Source organism: Camelina sativa, chromosome 16, assembly GCF_000633955.1.
Source record: "Camelina sativa cultivar DH55 chromosome 16, Cs, whole genome shotgun sequence".
Classification (NCBI taxonomy): Eukaryota; Viridiplantae; Streptophyta; class Magnoliopsida; order Brassicales; family Brassicaceae; genus Camelina; species Camelina sativa.
The window spans coordinates 5,328,154-5,348,724 of NC_025700.1; the positions used below are offsets into that span (position 1 = coordinate 5,328,154).

At 33.5% G+C, this 20,571-nt stretch overlaps 6 protein-coding genes across 8 annotated transcripts in view; all 6 read left to right on the top strand.

Annotated features, from left to right (window-relative positions):
* On the top strand, positions 157 to 3,870 carry LOC104749860 (vacuolar-sorting receptor 2-like). Of its 2 annotated transcripts, none has more exons than XM_019238048.1 (13): positions 157 to 498; positions 618 to 1,029; positions 1,141 to 1,421; positions 1,499 to 1,587; positions 1,686 to 1,755; positions 1,826 to 1,909; positions 1,995 to 2,071; positions 2,151 to 2,232; positions 2,318 to 2,400; positions 2,519 to 2,585; positions 2,657 to 2,789; positions 2,871 to 2,979; positions 3,562 to 3,870. In XM_019238048.1, the coding sequence occupies exons 1-13, from the start codon at positions 198 to 200 to the stop codon at positions 3,655 to 3,657; spliced, it is 1,884 nt and encodes a 627-aa protein (XP_019093593.1). In that variant the 5' UTR covers positions 157 to 197; the 3' UTR covers positions 3,658 to 3,870. The 2 variants fall into 2 exon arrangements, with proteins under 2 accessions (XP_019093593.1, XP_010469873.1); XM_010471571.1 differs by having other exon boundaries at positions 2,657 to 2,785; positions 2,873 to 2,979.
* LOC104749861 (RNA-directed DNA methylation 4-like) lies at positions 5,724 to 8,439 on the top strand. The gene is made up of 10 exons (XM_010471573.1): positions 5,724 to 5,854; positions 6,360 to 6,521; positions 6,664 to 6,744; positions 6,825 to 6,931; positions 7,031 to 7,105; positions 7,205 to 7,246; positions 7,342 to 7,475; positions 7,582 to 7,776; positions 7,857 to 7,930; positions 8,150 to 8,439. The coding sequence occupies exons 2-10, from the start codon at positions 6,413 to 6,415 to the stop codon at positions 8,299 to 8,301; spliced, it is 969 nt and encodes a 322-aa protein (XP_010469875.1). The 5' UTR covers positions 5,724 to 5,854; positions 6,360 to 6,412; the 3' UTR covers positions 8,302 to 8,439.
* LOC104749862 (protein LURP-one-related 7) lies at positions 10,598 to 11,925 on the top strand. The gene is made up of 3 exons (XM_010471575.2): positions 10,598 to 10,939; positions 11,156 to 11,356; positions 11,592 to 11,925. The coding sequence occupies exons 1-3, from the start codon at positions 10,715 to 10,717 to the stop codon at positions 11,715 to 11,717; spliced, it is 552 nt and encodes a 183-aa protein (XP_010469877.1). The 5' UTR covers positions 10,598 to 10,714; the 3' UTR covers positions 11,718 to 11,925.
* LOC104749863 (U2 small nuclear ribonucleoprotein B'') lies at positions 15,034 to 16,937 on the top strand. The gene is made up of 5 exons (XM_010471576.2): positions 15,034 to 15,212; positions 15,536 to 15,708; positions 16,131 to 16,224; positions 16,341 to 16,414; positions 16,514 to 16,937. The coding sequence occupies exons 1-5, from the start codon at positions 15,140 to 15,142 to the stop codon at positions 16,781 to 16,783; spliced, it is 684 nt and encodes a 227-aa protein (XP_010469878.1). The 5' UTR covers positions 15,034 to 15,139; the 3' UTR covers positions 16,784 to 16,937.
* LOC104749864 (probable WRKY transcription factor 25) lies at positions 17,093 to 19,232 on the top strand. Its single transcript, XM_010471577.1, has 5 exons — positions 17,093 to 17,493; positions 17,696 to 17,803; positions 17,902 to 18,434; positions 18,527 to 18,688; positions 18,766 to 19,232. The coding sequence occupies exons 1-5, from the start codon at positions 17,257 to 17,259 to the stop codon at positions 18,902 to 18,904; spliced, it is 1,179 nt and encodes a 392-aa protein (XP_010469879.1). The 5' UTR covers positions 17,093 to 17,256; the 3' UTR covers positions 18,905 to 19,232.
* LOC104749865 (cation/H(+) symporter 13-like) overlaps positions 19,700 to 20,571 on the top strand; it is a 12,686-nt gene continuing 11,814 nt past the window's right edge. Inside the window, exons 1-2 of one of the 2 annotated variants that reach the window (XM_010471578.2) lie at positions 19,700 to 19,977; positions 20,065 to 20,479. In XM_010471578.2, coding sequence (XP_010469880.2) covers positions 19,702 to 19,977; positions 20,065 to 20,479 — 691 coding nt within the window. In that variant the 5' untranslated portion in view covers positions 19,700 to 19,701. The remainder of the gene's footprint in view (positions 19,978 to 20,064; positions 20,480 to 20,571) is intronic. The other variant, XM_019238090.1, reaches the window with a different exon arrangement.

Consider the following 20,571-nt stretch of genomic DNA (forward strand, 5'->3'; position numbering starts at 1 on the left):
AATAGGATTTCTGAAAAAAAAAAATTTTAAAAAAACAAACAAACACAAAGAATATAAAAGTCTTCCTTTTAACGCTGAGATATTTGCTCACTGTTTTGACAGTTTCAATTTTTTATGGTTAGGAAAAAGAAGATTTTTGATCTTTTTGTGGCTATCCATTGATGCATGTTTAACCCTAAAAAAATTATCTTGCGATCATGAGGACGAAAGAAGTAAGGTTAATTGTAATGGTATGGATTATAGTTGGGTGGAGTTCGTGCATGGGAAGGTTCGTAGTGGAGAAAAACAACCTCAGAGTGACTTCGCCAGAGTCCATCAGAGGAGTCTACGAATGCGCCCTTGGAAACTTTGGTGTCCCTCAGTATGGCGGAAGCATGTCTGGTGCGGTGCTTTATCCCAAAGCTAACCAGAAGGCTTGCAAGAACTTTGACGGTTTCGACATTTCTTTTAGATCTAGAGTCGCTGGATTGCCCACATTCGTTCTCGTTGATCGAGGAGGTCATTTTCTTTGCCTGTTTGATTATTTCATTACAATTAAAGACAAAACTTATTACACAAGAAACTCGTAAGAGGTGACTTTTGAGACAAGACACCTAACGTTGATATTGTTGTCTCAGATTGTTACTTCACTTTGAAGGCATGGAATGCACAAAGAGCAGGTGCCGCGACCATATTGGTGGCAGATAACAGGCCCGAGCAACTCATCACCATGGATGCACCAGAGGATGAGACGACAGATGCAGATTACCTACAAAATATCACAATTCCTTCAGCACTGGTGAGCAGATCTCTAGGGAGTGCCATCAAAACGGCCATAGCTCACGGTGAGCCTGTTCATATAAGTTTAGACTGGCGGAAGGCTCTTCCACACCCGAATGACCGGGTAGCCTACGAGCTATGGACCAACAGCAATGATGAATGTGGACCCAAATGTGATGCACAAATCCAGTTTCTAAAAAGGTTCAAAGGAGCTGCTCAAATTCTTGAGAAAGGAGGCTATACTCGCTTCACTCCCCACTACATCACTTGGTATTTCACTTATTATCCTCTCGTCTTATATGACTATATATATTAACATTCAACACACTGATAACATAATAATTCTAAATCCTTTATATATATATATATATATATATATAGGTATTGTCCTGAAGCATTTCTCGCAAGCAGACAATGTAAATCACAATGCATTAATGGCGGAAGGTATTGTGCTCCTGACCCTGAACAAGATTTCTCGAGAGGATACAATGGGAAAGACGTGATTGTTCAAAATTTACGCCAAGCGTGCTTCTTTAGAGTGACTAATGAAAGTGGGAAGCCTTGGCTTTGGTGGGATTATGTCACTGACTTTGCCATTCGTTGTCCCATGAAAGAGGAGAAGTACAACAAGAAATGTGCTGATCAAGTCATTCACTCTCTTGGTAACCTAAAATCATCTTGGCATATTTAATTTTACTTTTCATGTCTTGAGATCTTATTATATGTTTTTTTGGAGTAGGAGTTGATGTGAAGAAAATTGATCAGTGCATCGGAGACATTGAAGCAAATACCGAAAATCCTGTTCTTAAAGAAGAACAACATGCACAAGTTAGCTTCTTTTTTATTTATTTTTTTTTTATTAAGAAGTAAGCATTCAAACTATTAAAAGTCTAAACATTTTCATTCATTGGTATTTTTTTTTTTAGGTTGGAAAAGGCTCACGAGGAGATGTAACGATGCTACCAACCATTGTGATAAACAATAGACAATATAGAGGTTTGGAGCAAGAATAAATTTAAATGTCCCACTCAAAATGTAGTAATTAATTTATGTGTCATTGTTACAGGGAAGTTACAGAGATCGGCCGTGCTTAAGGCCCTTTGCTCAGGATTTCGTGAGACGACCGAGCCACCCAATTGTTTAACCGAAGGTTTTATTTTTTTTACTTATTGTGCATTTTCTATCTGGTTCATTACTTTTAACATCTGGATTTTGATACTTGTATGTTTTGGCAGACATAGAAACCAATGAGTGTTTACAAAATAACGGAGGGTGTTGGGAGGATAAAACAACCAACATTTCAGCTTGCAGGGTACTAAAACAATTACTCTTGTTTTCTTACAATTATCTCAATCCTTAAAATGAGTATATATTTTACTGTAATATTGTAGGACACTTTTAGAGGAAGAGTATGTCAATGTCCCATTGTTCAAGGTGTCAAGTTTCTCGGCGACGGTTACACACATTGTGAAGGTAAAAAATGTTCAACTATATATATATGCTAATTTTCTTAAATCTCAATATATAAGCTTCACATGTTTAAATATAAAAATTGTAGCTTCGGGAGCACTACGTTGTGGCATAAACAATGGAGGATGTTGGAAACAAACTCAAATGGGAAAAACATATTCAGCTTGCCGTGTAATCTTACAAATCTCTCGACTAATTATCATAATTCTGTTTTGACATTTCCTACATATAGAAACATTATTTATTATTATTATTATTATTATTATTATTTTTTTTATGTTGTTGCTAGGATGATCATTCGAAAGGATGCAAGTGTCCTCCTGGATTCAAGGGGGATGGGCTAAAAGACTGTCAAGGTACTAGTTAGATTAAACTATGGAAACACGAGAGTTTTGGAATCAAATTATGTTGACGTACGTAAATGCAGACGTGAATGAGTGTGAGGAGAAAACAGCGTGTCAATGTCGCGATTGCAAATGCAAGAACACATGGGGAAGCTATGAATGTAGCTGCAGTGGAAGCTTACTTTACATTAGAGAGCACGACATTTGCATAAGTACATATATTTAAATTTTACACATCCATCATTCATCATATTTTTGGAATAAATGAATCATCCACAAATCATTAAAATCGTGTACAGACAAAGATGCAAGAGGAGATGTAAGCTGGGGAGTGATATGGATAATATTCATGGGACTTGGTGCAGCTGCTCTAGGAGCTTATACTATTTATAAATACAGAATTCGGGTATTTTTCTATATCCCCAAACGTTATACTAATATTTTTTCATTAAAATTGGAATTATGTTATACAGTAAAATCTCTATAAATTAATAATATTAGGACCATGAAATTCTATTAATTTATAGAGGTTTTAATTTCTCAAAAATTAATAATTAATAATTTATAAATAGACTTTCCTAATTTGGTAAAAAAGTTTAAAAATAAGATTTAATCGTTATAACTAATATTTTTATAAAATCAATTAAAATGAAAATAACAATTATCATGTTTTAAAGATAGTACTAATAGATTTTTATATAGTAAAAATATAAAAAATGAACTCTAATAAAAATTAATGTGTATATATATACATATATTTAGATAATTTTATATAATTATTAATTTATATTTATTGATGAGACTATATATTTACAAAGGATTTTCAAAACAATTATTTTATTATATTATCGAATTATTTCCAAAATTATACTAGTCCCAAATTAGAACTGAATAAATTTATTAATTTATAAAGATTATTAATTTACCGAGTATTAATTTATAGATGTTTTACTATATACATATTAATTGATTGGTGTGTGTATGGCAGACATATATGGATTCAGAGATAAGAGCGATAATGGCGCAATACATGCCTCTTGATAATAATCCTAACGGTCAACCTTCTTCTCAACTTGAGTTGTAAGAACAAAAACACAAAAGTCTTCGCTCTGATCAACATCACAAACTTATATAGAGTTGCTACGCTTTGATTACAAGTCTTTATTTTTCTCTCTTTATATATCATAGATCACGCATTATAAAACCATAGTATTAGTCAAGTCCATCAGATAACATGGACCGGTTTTATAATTTTGTTGTGCTTTTGGTGTTATATTCCTTTATTAATAAAAACATCATGTACCCACAAAATTAATAGAAGTAAGCGCGTACTTCACAGTGCGTACTTAACAGTTAACAATGCATCCTATCTTGATTTACAAGTGTACATATATATATATATATATATATATATATTTATATATATAAAGTTAACTTTGCTCACTTCTCCTTCTTCCACATCACCTAATCAATTTTTTTTACATAAAAAATACCACTTTTAATATTCATTCATAGCATATTTATTACTTATAATTAATCATAGTATAAAATAAATAAATAAACAAATTAACTAAAATTAATTAAATTATAAAATAGAATAAACAATAATATAATTTTTTAGTTAATAATAAAAATAATAACTATCTAAAAATGAATTAAGTAAAATAAATGAAAATTTTAAAATAGTAAAAATAATACTGTCAATTTGTTTTAGTAATAAAGTCATTATTAAAATTATAACCAAAAAATGATTATATTCCAAACTTTATAATGGATTAATGAGTTTTAGAATGTAAGTAAGATTTTAATGCATGGTGGAGTAAAAAAACAAGTTCTGTAATTGTATTTATAAAAATCTAAACATGAAAATAAAATTGAAGTGAAACATTAGTTTCTAAGAAACATACCATAAAGATTTATTATTAAATTTTACATATAAGAAAGAAAAAATTAATTACTTAATTTAACCTAACTTAAAAGTTTTGATCTAAAACAAAGACATCGTAAAGGGCACACTTTTTTTGGAAAAATTATGAAAAAATAATCTATCTAAAAAAACATAATCAGTGGTCAAGAAATATAGAAAAATGATATATAAGCCGTTACAAAAAGTAGAATGTGATTTGTGTAGCATATCTCATAGGATATATTATCAACTAGAGTTACAATTTTATAACATGATATAAAACATATATAACAAATATAACATATATATATATATATATTATCAAATAATTTTAACCCAAAACATTGGTAAAAACAATATATTTAAAGTACATTATGTTTCTTTTTTGTGAAGACGAAGTTGGGGTTGCATCACAAAATTAACATCCGCAAATAACATATGAAATTTTAGAAAAATATTTAACTTGGATTAGTGAATAGATATTCATTGTGGGGTTTAAACGTTTCATCATTTAAGCATTCTTGACTTAGTCAGAAATTCTATTATAGCAGATGATGCATTTGGAATTCCTAATTGTAGCGACATAACACTAAAACTGTTCATAAAAATTTGTATATTCGCATTTAATGTAGAATATCGATGTTTAAATGGTCTCTATAATTAGGTCAACGATCGACATTGACGTTAGAACTTTTAAATTTATGTTTTCATGGGATTTGAATATGGAATGAACTCTTTTAAAAATAAAAGGTCAGAAGATTGTCGACAAAATTATTGCGACACTAGACAATATATTTTATATATAGATTAGTAAAATAAGTAGAATATTTATATAGATTTATCTTTTAATCTTCAAATTATATTTATATTCAATGATTCTTATTGATAAAAAATTTAACTAAAATCCAACGTAAAATCGTAAATAGATATAACAAAAAAATATTATCTTCAAAAATATATATGTTGTATATCACTGAGTAAAGTAAGTTTAGTATTTATATAAATTTATACTCAAAAGTTGGAATGATTATATTTGAGTTCAACAATTTCTATTGATAAGAAATATTTTAAATCAAAATCCCGCGTATGCGCAGGTATAAATTCTAGTATGTTGTTTTATTTGATCATTAATATTTTTTTAGTCGAACGATCCGGTGTCTTTAAACGACGCCGTTTCAAAACAAGAAACGACGACGTTTTGTTTCTTCTTCCAAATCGTCNTTTTTTTTTTTTTTTTTTTTTTGACAACACTCCCGAATCTCTCAAAATCTCTCACTGAAATCGAGTGGTGTAATCTCGAGTGATCTCTTCTCCGACAACGTCTTTAATCTCTATAGTTTCGACATCTCCGAACCCAGTTGCTTGAAATCGAAAGGTACAGTTTCTTCCCTTGTTTATTCCTTATGACAAATTGATTACTCGTCTATGGACTCAAGTAATTTGTCTTTCAGAAATCTCTAAGAAGAGGGTTCTTGATTTATGTCTACAAAATGGTCACTTTTTTACATTTCACTTGTGCTATGGTGTCCTGTGAAATAATCTTGTGGGTTTTATACTCTTTTTTGTTGTTTCCATAGTAGAGCATAGACTTTGTTTCGCCTTTTGTAGTTGAGTGGGCTATATGTGTTCAGTGTTCTTAACTTTAAACTGATTCAATGGTTTGTTTATGTGTTTCATTTTCTTTTGTTTGTTCTCTCAAGTTTCATCACTCTCTGACTTATCCAAATTGTGAATGTAAGTCAGTAACCAAAGTGATATTGTTATTGGTTTAACCTGAGTGTGTATTGTTGTTGCTCTTTGATTTTAGTTTATGGATCTCCAGACTCCTATTTAAACTAATGATATTCAGTTGTCTATATTTATTTTCTTTTAATGTTTAGAACGAACCGTTAAGTGTGCTGAGGATTTATCCAATTAGCAGCGGTTTTTCACCATGGATGCGGCCGGTGGAAGCTCTTCTAATCAAAAAAATGAGGTAGGACAGAAGCCTTTGATTGTTAGAGTTAAGAGAAAAGTGGGACAGTCTCTGCTAGATGCTTTCTGTAAGTTTCTTCTCTCTCTCTCTCATTCTCTTTGCTCTATGTGATCTGTTTGTTTCCCTTGGTCTTTGGTAGTAAATCTCTTGGATCTTTGTCTGTAGGTTTTGTGCGGACAGGGAAAAACTAATATTGTTTTGGTGTTTAGGGTTGGAGATAAATGAAAGACCACTCAAACGGCCGACTCTGGATTTATCAAAGCTATCTATTTCAAATTCAAGCAAGAGAGGTAACCCTATTATATCTCTGGATTTTTGTACTTGTATGATTATGGTTTGGACTCGCTGAAGCTTCAGTATTGTTTTATAGGTTCTTCTGTGGCAGAAGAAGTGAAACCGAAGAAGGTGCTAGTGCAGCATTTGGAGACAGTCACAGACTCTAAAACCACCACGGCTGATATTATCCACTCTTTCTTTGTGAGTGAACTTTCTTAGTCTGGTTAAACGACAAACCCCTTCACGTTATTGTTGTTGTTTGTATGTTCTTATAGTCTTTCATCATTTTGTGTTCTGCAGGAGTCTGATCTTAATGAGAAAAGTTGCGGTAAAGGGAAGTTTGAGGAGCGGAGAATTGAATTCAAGAAAGACAATGTATCTTGTTTCATTTTCTTTTAGTCCTGATTCCAGTTTCTATATCTCTTGACTGCTGCTCGAATGATGGCTTAAATTCCTTTTCTTTCTTGCCTGTAGAGAAAGGAACAACTCCTGACCAAAGCTGTACAACGGCAACAGGTACATTCTCTAACAGTTTCTCCGAGATTAACATCTTAGGAGAAGATCTAATACCACTTTTCATAGCTAACTTGAGAAGTTCTAATGTATGTTAGATTGCTGCAGGGAATGCTCGGTTTGAGCAAATATGGCGGAGTAGGAAGGGAAACAAGGAAGGTATCCATGATAAGTGTCATTTCTTTGACGTCATTCGTGTTGATGCTGAAGAAAGACTAGACAATGCACCAGAGTACGTTCTCTAGTATTAAGCTTTTGTAATTAAGATCTCAGAGTCAGAACTAGTTTAGCGGTGGTTGAAGAAACACAGTATCTTAAGGTGCAGTCTCTTCATGTAGGGTTACATCTTTGGAGGACCAGAAAATGCTTGCTAATTTCTTGCCTCTCCTTAGAGAGTGTATTCCAACAGCAGCTGAAGAGATTGAAGCTGATATACATTCTAGTCACACTGAAGAATACGTTTATGATTATTATGCTGCGAACGAAGAGATGGATATCAGCAGCGAAGATAGTTACAAGAACCAGTTTCCTATGTGCGTATTTCTTCACTTTATTCCATCTGTTTCTTGTGTCAGTCACCTGCTGATTTGGGTTGTTGGTTTTTTCTTAACAGTGTTATAGTCGAGGATGAAGAAGACTTCTGCGATGGACCTGATGAATCAGACTACGACTCTGATGATTCAAATGGTACACTTTTATCATCCATATACTTATCTCCACTCTTATTTAACTTCTTAGACATTCGTAATTCTGGTTATGTGGCATTTGTTTTTTCTATAATGAACATTGAAAACAAGTATCATTGGCATTGTTGATTCATGGTTTCACTCTGTGTTGTAGAAACCAAAAGTTAAGAAAGAAGGAATACTTAATATTTTTATTGATGTGTATTTGTGTGACTCTCAGCTGAAGATCATCCAAGGAACGATTACCCAAAAGATATCTCTGAAGACGAGGAGGATGAAGAGGATGAAGAAGAAGAAAAGAGTGAAGAAGCCTCTGATGAATCAGACGAAGAGACTTCAGAAAGACATGTGAGAAAAGTCCTTCGAGACTAACGAGTTTGATTGTAATGTAATGAATGGATGTGTATGGTCATAAAATATTAAAAGTTAGTAATACAAGTAAAACCTCTATAAATTGATAATGTTGGTACTATGGCATTTTATTAGTGATAATTTATTAATACTATTTTATAGTAAATTATCTCAATTCATACTAGAAAATAATTATTATTAATTTACAAATGTACTTTCAATTGTTAAAATTCACGCAAAATATGAACTGAGGCAATTTTATAAACAATAAGATTAGTATTTGGATGTTATAATTTTTATAGTTTCGGAACTAAAATTTTAATATATAGAACAAATATATATGTAAATCAATAAAGTTTTCTATATATTAAAATTTTAGTATAATTTTTGGATGAGTGATTTACAAGTATAACAGAAAAATTCACATATATAAATGATTTAATAACATGAATTGTCATAATTTAACAATCTATAAGATTTTCAAAATGAAAATTATGCATATTTTTTAGAAATTGAAAACTTAAAAGAATTTTTTGGTTTTTTTATGACATGTTATAGAGTATACTACAACATTATAGTTTGAAAATAACAAAGCAATTTGTTTTGGATTCTCTTGCTCATAAAAGTTGAGCTTTCATAACTGTTCTATCCTCTTAAATAACTCCAAACCAAATAACATTTTCATCTTATTCTTCAAAATATTTGTTTAATATTCTTTTTTCATAAATGTTCTATAATTCTAAATTACACAAAATTTGTTGTCTATTTTTTTTTGTAGAATATATAGGAAATCAAAAGAAAATGCTTTCTAACAATTTTAGAACATGAGTAATGTTAGAAAATATATTCTATTTTTTTATCGAATAAAGAGCAAACTATAGAAAATGTATTCTAAATTTCGTAGAAATTAGTATTCAAATTCCCTAGAACATAAATAATTTTTAAATTTTGTAGAATATGTAGAATATTTTATCAAATTTTTGTAGAACATGTACAATATATAAAATATACATTCTAAATTCAGAATGTGTATTCTAAACAGTGTAGATGATATTTTATCCATTCAAAACGGCAACAAAATAACAACATATTTTCGACATTATAAGGATTCTAATGTCTTATTCATCAGTTTTCCAAAAAAATATCTAAAATTTTCTAAAAATATTAGCTAAATCAATTGTAAAGGTTAATTGAGAAATAACTGATATTTAGTTTTAGAACGAACTGTTGCAAAACGATCTGTTGCGGTCATTTTATGTGGCAAGTACTTTCTGGTTGCGTCGCGGTTACGGAAAATCTCCGCAAACGTGGTATGAGTTGTGATACCATGTGCGGCCTTTGTGGCTGTCAGGAGGAGACGATTAATCATACTCTCTTTGAATGTCCGCCAGCTAGACAAGTTTGGGCTTTCTTGCATTTTCCGACAGGCCCGGGTTTCTTCCCCTCGGTGTCTGTTTTCACAAACATGGATTTTCTTTTTTGGCGATTTACAAATATTCCAGAACATGAATTTTTTTTCTTGGATTTTGTGGTATATCTGGAAAGTGCGCAATGATAAACTTTTTGGTAACCTCGACTCAAACCCCTGGCCATTTTGCGGTTAGCGAAAGATGACGCGAAAGCATGGGCTCTGGCTCAAGTAGAGGATATGGTATTAGCTTCGGATGCTACCACTGCGGTGGTTCACCGTAGAAATGGGGGATTAGGGGTTCCTAGGTCTTACTCGAGCTATATTTGCTTCGTAGATGGGTCTTGGAAAGCAACAAATCGTTTTGCGGGTAGAAGATGGTTTTGTACTTCGCCCTAGGGTGATGGCCCTACTATGGGTGCTGCCAATCATAGTCGTAGTCTCTCTCCTCTTCATGCCGAGATTGAAGTCCTTGTTTGGGCTATGCGCTGTATGATTGGAGCGGATAACCAATCTTTTGTTTTTCTCACCGACTGCTCCGACTTAGTGAAGATAGTGTCTTCGCCTTCTGAGTGACCAGCTTTTACGCCTTATTTGGAGGACATACAAACGGATAAAGAGGAGTTTGTTTCCTTTTCTTTGGTCTACGTCCCTCGCTCTCAAAATGATAAAGCGGATAATTTAGCGCGTCATGTTCGCACATTACCGCACTTAGTTACCTATGTGAACAATATTCTTACGCATTGGCTTGTTTGAGCCAATCTTGTATTTTGTCGTAAAATAAAAAAAATAAAAAAAAACGAATGCATAGATGGACAATAATTTTATTATTTATCATTTATTTCAAATTTCCCTTAAATTAATTTATCATTTTATTAGACTTGATATTTCAGTTTTGTGTAAAAAAAAAAAAAAATGGCGTTGAACTTAAGCAAGCAAAGGCCTAGCTTGGTCTTCTTCTTCTTCTTCTTCTTCTTCTTCGTCAACCTCTATATCGCTTCTGACTGTTATTAAACTATTACGTGAATGGCTGATTTGGAGACTCCTTATTATCATCCTGACCTTGAGGATCTCCGGCGTATACCACTCGATCTCTTCGCTTCCAAGAAGCTTCCCGGTCTTTCCTCCGGCGATCTCGGATTTGCCGATTCTTCCGAAAAACTCGTCTTCATCCTCCGCAAATCTTCTTCCTCTTTGAAATCTCTCCTTGATTCCTCCGGAGTTGCTCTTTTCTCCATCTCTCGTCTCCATGTAAGCCTCCTTAGATTCCGCAATTTTGATCCCAAAAATTTTATCGAATTTTGCAAATTCTTATAGCATCTCTACAATTTTTCATTTTTCTTCAGTTTGGGTTTAGGGTTTAGTTAGTTTGGTAACTTTGGTTAGTGTTTACAGATTAAACTTAGTACTCATATGAACTTAAAAGTTAAAACGTCTTTGTGTGTATGTGTGTTGTGGGGAATGTAGAATGGAATGTGGGAATTACATAAAGGAGATGTGGAAAAGCGTAAGGACTTGGTTTTATCGGTGAAGCGGACTTCGAAAAGATTCAGTAAGACAGAGTTAGAGGTCTCTTTTGCTGGTGAATCTTCGGAACATCTTGTTATCAAAGGTTGCCCTTTTCAGAAATCTTGTACCATTTACAACCAAGACTCCATTGTCGCGCAGGTAATAATAAATCCATTTTCCCATTTACATCAACTTGTTATCAAGTTGTTACTGCGCCGTGTGAATTCAATAGAAAAGAACATTTACATATTCCGTCATGCTTGATGATGGAATATGTATTGGATTCATTTGGTGTATTGTGGATTCTCAAAACTGTCATAAATATGTGTTTGTATTTGTGCTTGAAGTTTTTTTTCCTAAAATTTGATTATGCTCCTTTTCATTTGGGTAGCAGACGAGTTTGATGTACAAGCTGAGACAGATTTACGTAGGGAGAAGCAAGTTCCGGCTAACTATATTTCCGGGATCCATCGATCATTCTCTAGTAGTCGCAATGGTAGCCATGTTTCTTCAAGGTTGAATATGAAAATCTCCTCTATTTATATTATATTACTGCAAAGGTAAATGTGACATTGCAATAATGCATCCTTTTTGCCTTTTGTTTGATTCAATCGGCTCACACGTGAAAATGTAGATACGAGGAGTTTGCCCTTTCTCAAAGATTTCGGTATTATATACTAAAGAGTTTACCATCTATTAAACATCATATGCTCTAATCCTTATGATTAGTTTATGGTTGTTGGAAATTTCCTTTGCTTAATTAATCATCTTATTCTACCATTTTGTAGAATAGTCATCAAAAAACATATATACTTTTTTTTTTTGTCTTCAGATATAAACCATAAAACATTTATGGAACGTTTATGAAAAAAAATATATATCTAAACTAATGGAACGAATTTAACAAAGACATATAGCCTTGTTCGGAACTTGTCGCTAACAACCCGAAGCGGCACAAAATAATAGTTTCAGTGTAGTTGCTAGTTTCTTCTTTGGAAAAGGTGCTCCCCGACGACGTCAAGGCCATAGTATTCTCCATGTGATCTGACTCACAAAAGATACGAACCTGGTGTTCGTATTGATATCTTATTCCCCCCTTGAAGTTCATTTCGATTACAACTCTTCTAGTCTTGTTCTGCTTGATATCAAAATAGTCTGCCCACGTTTGATCAAAATAAGGATGAATCCACTTGGTCTCGGGCATTACCACAATCTCACCTTTACGAGTGACACCAGCGACATAATTTAGCCGAGAAGGAGTTATGGACAATGTAATCTTTGACCATTCTTGTTTCCCCATATGATCTTCCATAATCCACATCTCTGCACTAGCGTTATTTCCGTAACGTATATGTATGCATCCCAGTTTCCCTTGGTAGTTTACTGGTGTGATCGAACCCCAAAACTGATTCATCAGAGTTTCCGGCATCTGGATACGATCAAATCTCTCGAATCTAACGTCAAACGTCCCTAATACATTTTTTATTGATCTGTAATAGATACTCCCATTGATGCATACACTACGTTCTCTATCACACCTTAGAGTGACTTTGTCTTTGATGTTAATGTTTCTCCGTTGCTTCTCCTTTGGACCTCCCAATGTGAAAATTTGACAAGTATATTCCAGCTCTACATTATACATTTTAATCAAGGACAACACTTTGTATTGATTCTCAACTGGATCATACCCAAATAATCCATCAATAGAGGCCACTCCATCGCATACGACTTTGGGTAATAAAATAGGTGTGGCGTGGAAGGGTTGTATATATCGCAAACTGGTTCGAGCTTGACCAACAACAGATTAACACATTGATATATCAATATAAATGGCAATTTAACCCACATGGTATCTCATGCTCTTTGTCAGCAGATATGAATGGTTAGTGTTTTGAGGATAAGTATACGAGGAGAAATTTTAAAACGTTAAAATTTAATTCTAATATATATATATAAGAAAATTAAAGTTTTAAAAATTAAAAATATAATTATAAGAAAACTATAAATCTAAAAAAAAATAAAATGTAAAATCGTAATTCTAATATGTATCCAAACCAATTGAAATTTATAATTAAAAGTTACACGAAAATAATTATACAGTCAATTATCCTAAAAGAAAAAGATTGTAAACACTCACCTCTATAACTAAATTGTCTGATAGCAAAATATGGTTTCTTTAAATACACAAGCATTAATTAAAATTTGTTCTATTGGTAAAGATTTTTTTTGTGTGAAAAATATGAGGTGTTTTCATGAAGATGTTTCATATTGTAAAGTAAAGATACACAAAAATTATGTAAACTATCTCATATTTTCTCTAATTTTAAGGTCAGAATTTAATTATGAGGCAACGCTTTTTTCAAAAAGTTAATATGTTTATATAACTTAAAACATATGTTTACCTATTATGAATATATTCTGTTTTCATTAATTTGGGATTATTAAATTTATCTCATTATTCTTCTTCTCATTTTCAGGATTGCATAAAATTTTGACAAAAAATAATGAACTTATATGAAGTTTTGATTAATTTATGATAATCTTAGTATAATTTTATTTAAAATTATTTGGAAAAGTATTAAAATTATTTCGTATGAGATTACAGCATATAAAACATATAAATAGGGAAGAAATTATGATTTCCCTCATCACAAGACGAGTGTAGACGAAAAAGAACATATGAGTTTAAGATAATGTTAGTTTTTTAAATATGAGATAATATTAGTTTTCATTTTTTCTTTGAGAATTATTTTGTACTAATTTTTGATATTGATATAATGCACAAGTTATTTTAATATGATAACAATAAGGCTTACCTTTTTGGATTAGTGCATAGAAGTAAATTTTATTTTATTATGACGTCATATATTGTTAAACTGAATTGCGAGATGAAGTGTGTGAATTCTAAATTCAGATTTTTATATTAAAAAATATATATATCGAATTAACATTTGAAAAACTACTTAAAATTTTACATATTGTTTTTACACCCGTGTAATTAACAATATACCAAACTTTGTATATAAAATGGTATTTCATGAATCTTACTACATAAATATTGAGATCAAATCAGGTATCTATATTAATATTTTAGAAGTAAATTTTATGTTCTACCTTTTTAGTTATGGTTATTTAAATTTTTATTTACAATCTTACTCCTTAGAAAATTGCCAAAAAAAACAAAAACTTAAATACGGTAAATCGACCAAAATAAGATTATTTAGATTTTAATTAAATATTTAACAATTATCAGTACCAAAATTTCTTTCCTAATGTTATATATATATATATATATATATATGTTCATTTTACTTATAATCCACCAAATTTTATTACAAGTGTGTTTTCCACACAAAAAAATTATTACCATATAATAATAATCTAGAGATTAGGCAAATTTTAAATCAATATTGAAATAACCTATAATACACTCAAGAATATAACACATTTCTATTAAAAAAGCTTTTTCAAAAACTAACAAAACAGAAATTATAGATTAAAAATAACTAAAACAATAAAAAAATATAGATTGGTGTGTACTACAGGTTAAAAATCTAGTAGTATTTTAAAACATTAGTCAAAACATGTTATTTTGAATCAAAATGCTTCACAAGACTCTTGGTCGAATTTTGCACAATCTTATAATAAAAGTCCAATCCTACCACCACTCATCTGATTTCCGGTCGGATTCAATTCGGTCTATCCGGTCGAATTTAATCCAAAATCCGGTCCGTCCGGTACGCTCATTATCGTTGGTACAAAAATTTGGGGATCGAATCGAACAGCAAACAAGAACGGCGTCGTTCTAAAACTCAAATTCTTAAATCTTAACCCCTCTTCTTCGTCGGCTTCTCTACTCACATTCCCCAACATTAGGGCTCTCTCTCTCTAAATTTCATCAGTCTCGTGTCGTCATCGTCTTCGCGGAGCTCAAACTCGAAGATGTTAACAGCAGATATCCCACCGAATCAGTCTGTCTACATCAAAAACCTGAACGAAAAGATCAAGAAAGAAGGTAAAAGCTCTCTCTTCTATCTATCTAATTCGTAAAACTAAATCTCAAAAAACTCGTAGATGTTGAGAAACCTCAATGAGCTTCCTCTACCAATGATTCCATCTTATTTGAGCTTCTACAATGCCTTAGAGTTAGGTTTTCGTTTGATTTTAGCTGTTGTTTGGAGTGCTCGTATCGAACTTCTAGGGTTTCGGAATCGTGTATTGAATCTAATTGACGAGGTTATGAGGAAGATGTTTTTAGGCGAGGATTAGTGTTGTTTGGCTCAGGGAAGTATCAATTTTGATGTATGTAGCTAACCTGGTTTTTGTGTGTTTCCTCAGAATTGAAGAGATCTATTTACTGTTTGTTCTCTCAGTTTGGGAGGATACTTGATGTGGTTGCTTTGAAGACTCCTAAGCTCCGTGGACAAGCTTGGGTTACCTTTAGTGAAGTCACTGCTGCTAGTAATGCCGTTCGCCAGATGCAAAATTTCCCCTTCTATGATAAGCCTATGGTCAGTAACTCAGTATCCATCACTTTTTTTTTTTTTTTCTTATCTCTGAGTATATCAATCCTGTTATAATTTCCATGAAAGGATTCTTCTTGTTTGTTGTCTTAGATTGATTGAAAGTGCATAAATGGTTTTGTTTGTCTCTAAGTGGTTACTAATAATTTACAGTGCAACCTTCGACCCTTTTTATCACCAATGTAATCGTTAGTTATCTGTGTGTCTAGATTCTGTTGCTTTTTATGCTTATAGACCTTCTCAATCACATTCTCTCGTGATGCCTACTGCCAAAATGTTTGATCTGTTTAACATATACTACTTGCTAAATCTTACTTCTTTCGGGGTGTTTGTAAAGTTTTCAAATAGATAGATCTGTTCAGGTTGAGATTTATTTATCATACTTTTGATGTGATCTTTTTTGGTTGCAGCGCTTACAATACGCAAAAGCAAAGGCAGATTGTATTACTAAAGCTGAAGGAACTTTCGTTGCAAAAGATAAGAAGAGGAAGCAAGAAGAGAAAGGTTTCAAACTTTGTGTTTTCTTTTCGCGTTTTTGTTGTCTAGATGTTGGTTCAATGATAATTTATGAAATTTTCAATTGCATCTGAAGTTAACTAAACTACATTTCTTACTTTCAGTTGAAAGAAAGCGTGAAGAAACTCAACGACCAAACATGGCTAATGGCCCAAGTGCCAATAACGGAGTCCCTCCGGTAAGTGTTCTAATTCACCACCTTCTTCAGAACAATCTTCTGGTTAAATTCTATTGTACCTGGAAATAATGTTGATTATCTCTGTGTCTTGTATTGCAGCCTTCGTTCCAGCCGAGTGGGCAAGATGCGATGCCACCAAACAACTTACTCTTCATTCAAAACCTCCCGCACGAGACAACAAGCATCATGCTTAAGGTTCTCTTCGAACAGTACCCTGGATTCAAAGAGATAAGAATGACCGATGCAAAGCCAGGAATCGCCTTTGTAGAGTTTGAAGACGATGTTCAGTCTTCCATGGCTATGCAAGCACTACAAGGTTTCAAAATCAATCCCCATAATCCAATGGTCATCTCTTTTGCCAAGAAGTGATGAGTTTTGTTTTGTTTTGTTATTTTGTTTATCAGTCTTTGATGAGATGACATTACTGTACTGTACCAACCAACCTGGTGTGTATAACCAACGGTTCTATTGTTTTAACGGATTGTTCCGGTTTGGTTTAATCCATTGATAGAGACCCCTGAAACGCGGTTTCACACTTGACGATTTATCACAATTTAGGAGACGACCCATCGAAAAAAAAAGAATATCTTTACTAGTCAACCATTTTTATAAAAATGAAATTTTTAGGCCAAGTAGAAAAGGACAAGAAGAGAGAGAGACATAGAGAGATAAAACAAAAAAAAAAACCTTGCTCAATACGCCACCGTCGTCGTCTTTAACCCAATCTAAAATCTCTTTTCATCTCAGAGATCATTTCTTAAAAATAAAATAAAAAGTTTCCGTTTTTAGCGAATCCTCTGTTTCTGAAAGCTTTAAAGTTGTCTCCTTTAATTAAGACCATCATGTCTTCGACTTCTTTCACCGACCTCCTTGCCTCTACCGGCGTTGACTGTTACGAAGATGATGAAGACTTGCGAGTTTCCGGCTCTAGCTTTGGTGGGTATTACCCGGAGAGAACTGGGTCGGGTTTACCCAAGTTTAAGACGGCTCAACCACCCCCTCTTCCGATTTCACAATCTTCTCATAACTTCACCTTTTCCGATTTCCTTGATTCTCCTCTCCTCCTCAGCTCCTCACACGTAAAGCTTTCATCTTTTCTTTTTTTTTTTTTTTAACAAAGCTTTCATCTTTCCTCATCTATTTCTTTTTTTTTTTAGTATAAATGGAAAAGAAAAAGAAAAAAAAAAATCAAATCTTTATAATCTATGATGTTCTGTCTTCAAACTAAAACTTATCTAAAGGTTTGTTTGGCTTTGTGTGTTGTGTCTTGTTTACTTGCAGAGTTTGATATCTCCAACAACAGGAGCGTTCCCATTTCAAGGCTCAAACAATCACTCAGAGTTTCCATGGCAGCTACAACCGCAACCGCAACCATTAAACACATCTTCTGTAAGTGATTCCTTAAATAGCGTTTTTGATACATCAAGTCAAGCAACTACACTTTCTTGTTACTGAATCGAACTTTCCTTTCTTTTTATTTTTTTCAGGCTTTGCAAGAAACGTATGGTGTTCAAGATCACCAGCAGAAGAAGCAGGAGATGATTCCTCGTGAGATTGCAACACAAAACAACAACCAAAGTTTTGGATCGGATCGTCAGGTAAAGGTACCATCATACATGGTGAGTAGGAACTCAAATGATGGTTATGGTTGGAGAAAGTACGGTCAGAAACAAGTGAAGAAGAGCGAGAACCCGAGGAGTTACTTCAAGTGTACGTATCCCAATTGTGTTTCCAAGAAGATTGTTGAGACTGCTTCTGATGGACAGATCACTGAGATCATCTATAAAGGAGGTCATAATCATCCTAAGCCTGAGTTCACCAAGAGACCATCGCAATCTTCATTACCATCATCGGTTAATGGGAGGCGTTTGTTGAATCCTGCTTCTGTTGTTAGTGAACCACATGATCAATCAGAGAATTCTTCGATTTCGTTTGAGTATAGTGATCTTGAGCAGAAAAGCTTTAAATCAGAATATGGTGAGATAGAGGATGAGGATGAACAACTTGATATTAAGAGAATGTAAGTAGTTTCTTGAATTAGTAGTGGAAGCAAAAACGTTTGTTGTACTTGGGTTTGGAATTGACTTAAATCTTTTTTGTGTTGTGTAACAGGAAAAGAGAAGGTGAAGATGAAGGCATGTCTATTGAAGTGAGCAGAGGAGTGAAAGAACCAAGAGTTGTGGTTCAAACAATAAGTGACATTGATATTCTTGTAGATGGCTTTAGATGGAGGAAGTATGGTCAAAAAGTTGTCAAGGGAAATACTAATCCAAGGTTGGTTATACAAAACTTAATTTCTCAAATTGTAAACTTGTTTCATGTTTTCTAATCACTTCCTTTTATTATATCAGGAGCTACTACAAGTGCACATACCAAGGTTGTGGAGTGAGGAAGCAAGTGGAAAGATCCGCAGCTGACGATAGAGCGGTTCTCACTACCTATGAAGGAAGACACAATCATGATATCCCAACCGCGCTACGTCGCTCATAATATAAATATTCTTGGGACTTAGTCATTAGTAATCTCATATAGGATTTGGATCAGAAAGAAAAAACACTCTTACTATGGCTTATCTTTTGTGCTCAATACAGTTTGTTTATTTGTTTGTTACACAGTCAGTACTTTGTTTTGTACAGAGTGGTGTTTAGTAGTTTTTTTTATCATGGGCCTTACAGAACCCCTTTTCTCATCTGTGTGACTTTAAACACTTGAGAGTCCATTTTATTTCTTGAGTCTTGGTCTTTTTCTTGATTTGTGTACATTATACATTCAAGCTTCATAAGCTAATAATAATGGTATGTAATCCCACTTTGCTTGATTGGTGGTGCAACACATCTAGCTAGTATATTATCTCCATATCATAAGACTTAATTTCAAATCTTAACTTCTTTATCCATTATTAGAACTAAGATATGAAACCAAAACCACAAATTTAGAATGGTGGAGATTATGCGGAAAGAATATTAACCAAACGTAAAAATAGAAAGAAATAATAAATAGAAACAACAAATACAGGCTCATCTTTCTTTTTCCTTCTCTCACATACCAATGTCTCTCTCTCTTCCTCTCGCTGTCTCTGTTTCTTCTTTCTTGCACCTCACCAAAGTCATAGAACCAATTAGCACAAGTAAAAACAGAGTCCTCTGTTTTCTTCTCTATACCATTAACATTTGACATTGCACAAAGCTGCATCTCTCATTTTCCATTACATAACCTTGATAGTTCCCCAAACCTAGCCTCTCTCGGTCTCTCCCTCTCTATCTTCTAGACTCGCTTTTTTTTTTTTAATGGATAAAGAAAACACCATGGAGTTGTTGACGTTTGGCAGAGGGGAGGCCAACTCGTCGTATTGGGGTGAAGTGCACGGTCCATTCATGAAGGAAGAGCTTGTGTGCCAAGCACAAAACATGATGACCTCAAGAGGCATTTTCATGAACAATGACCCTCTCAAATTCGCAATGCCTCTTCTCATGCTACAAATGTCAGTCATCATCGTTACCTCTAGGCTTATCTTCCGCGTCCTTCAACCTTTAAAACAAGGAATGATCACTGCTCAAGTGTTGGTATAACTTTCGAATACTATATTCACTGTACTCTTATTGCAAAACAAAATGTGTGTTGAAACTTATTACTGTGTGTGTAATGTATAGACAGGTGTTGTTTTAGGACCGTCTTTTCTAGGACATAATGTAACATACATGAACATGTTTCTTCCCGCTGAAGGGAAGATCATAATACAAACGCTTTCCAACGTCGGTTTCGTCATCCATCTCTTCCTCCTCGGGCTCAAAATTGATGGGAGTATTATCAGAAAAGCTGGTTCTAAAGCCATCCTCATCGGTACAGCCTCTTACGCCTTCCCTTTCTCCCTTGGCAGCCTCACGGTTATGTTCTTTAGTAAAACTTTGGGACTTCCCAGCGACGTGGTTAGCTGTACAAGCAGCGCCATATCCTTGAGCTCGATGACTTCATTCCCGGTTACAACCACGGTCTTAGCAGAACTTAACATCCTTAACTCCGAGTTAGGACGATTAGCCACTCACTGCTCAATGGTCTGCGAAGTTTGTAGCTGGTTCGTCGCTCTCGCGTTTAATATCTACACGCGTGAGCGGACTATGAATAGCTTTTGCGCGCTTTTGATGATCGTTCTTCTTCTT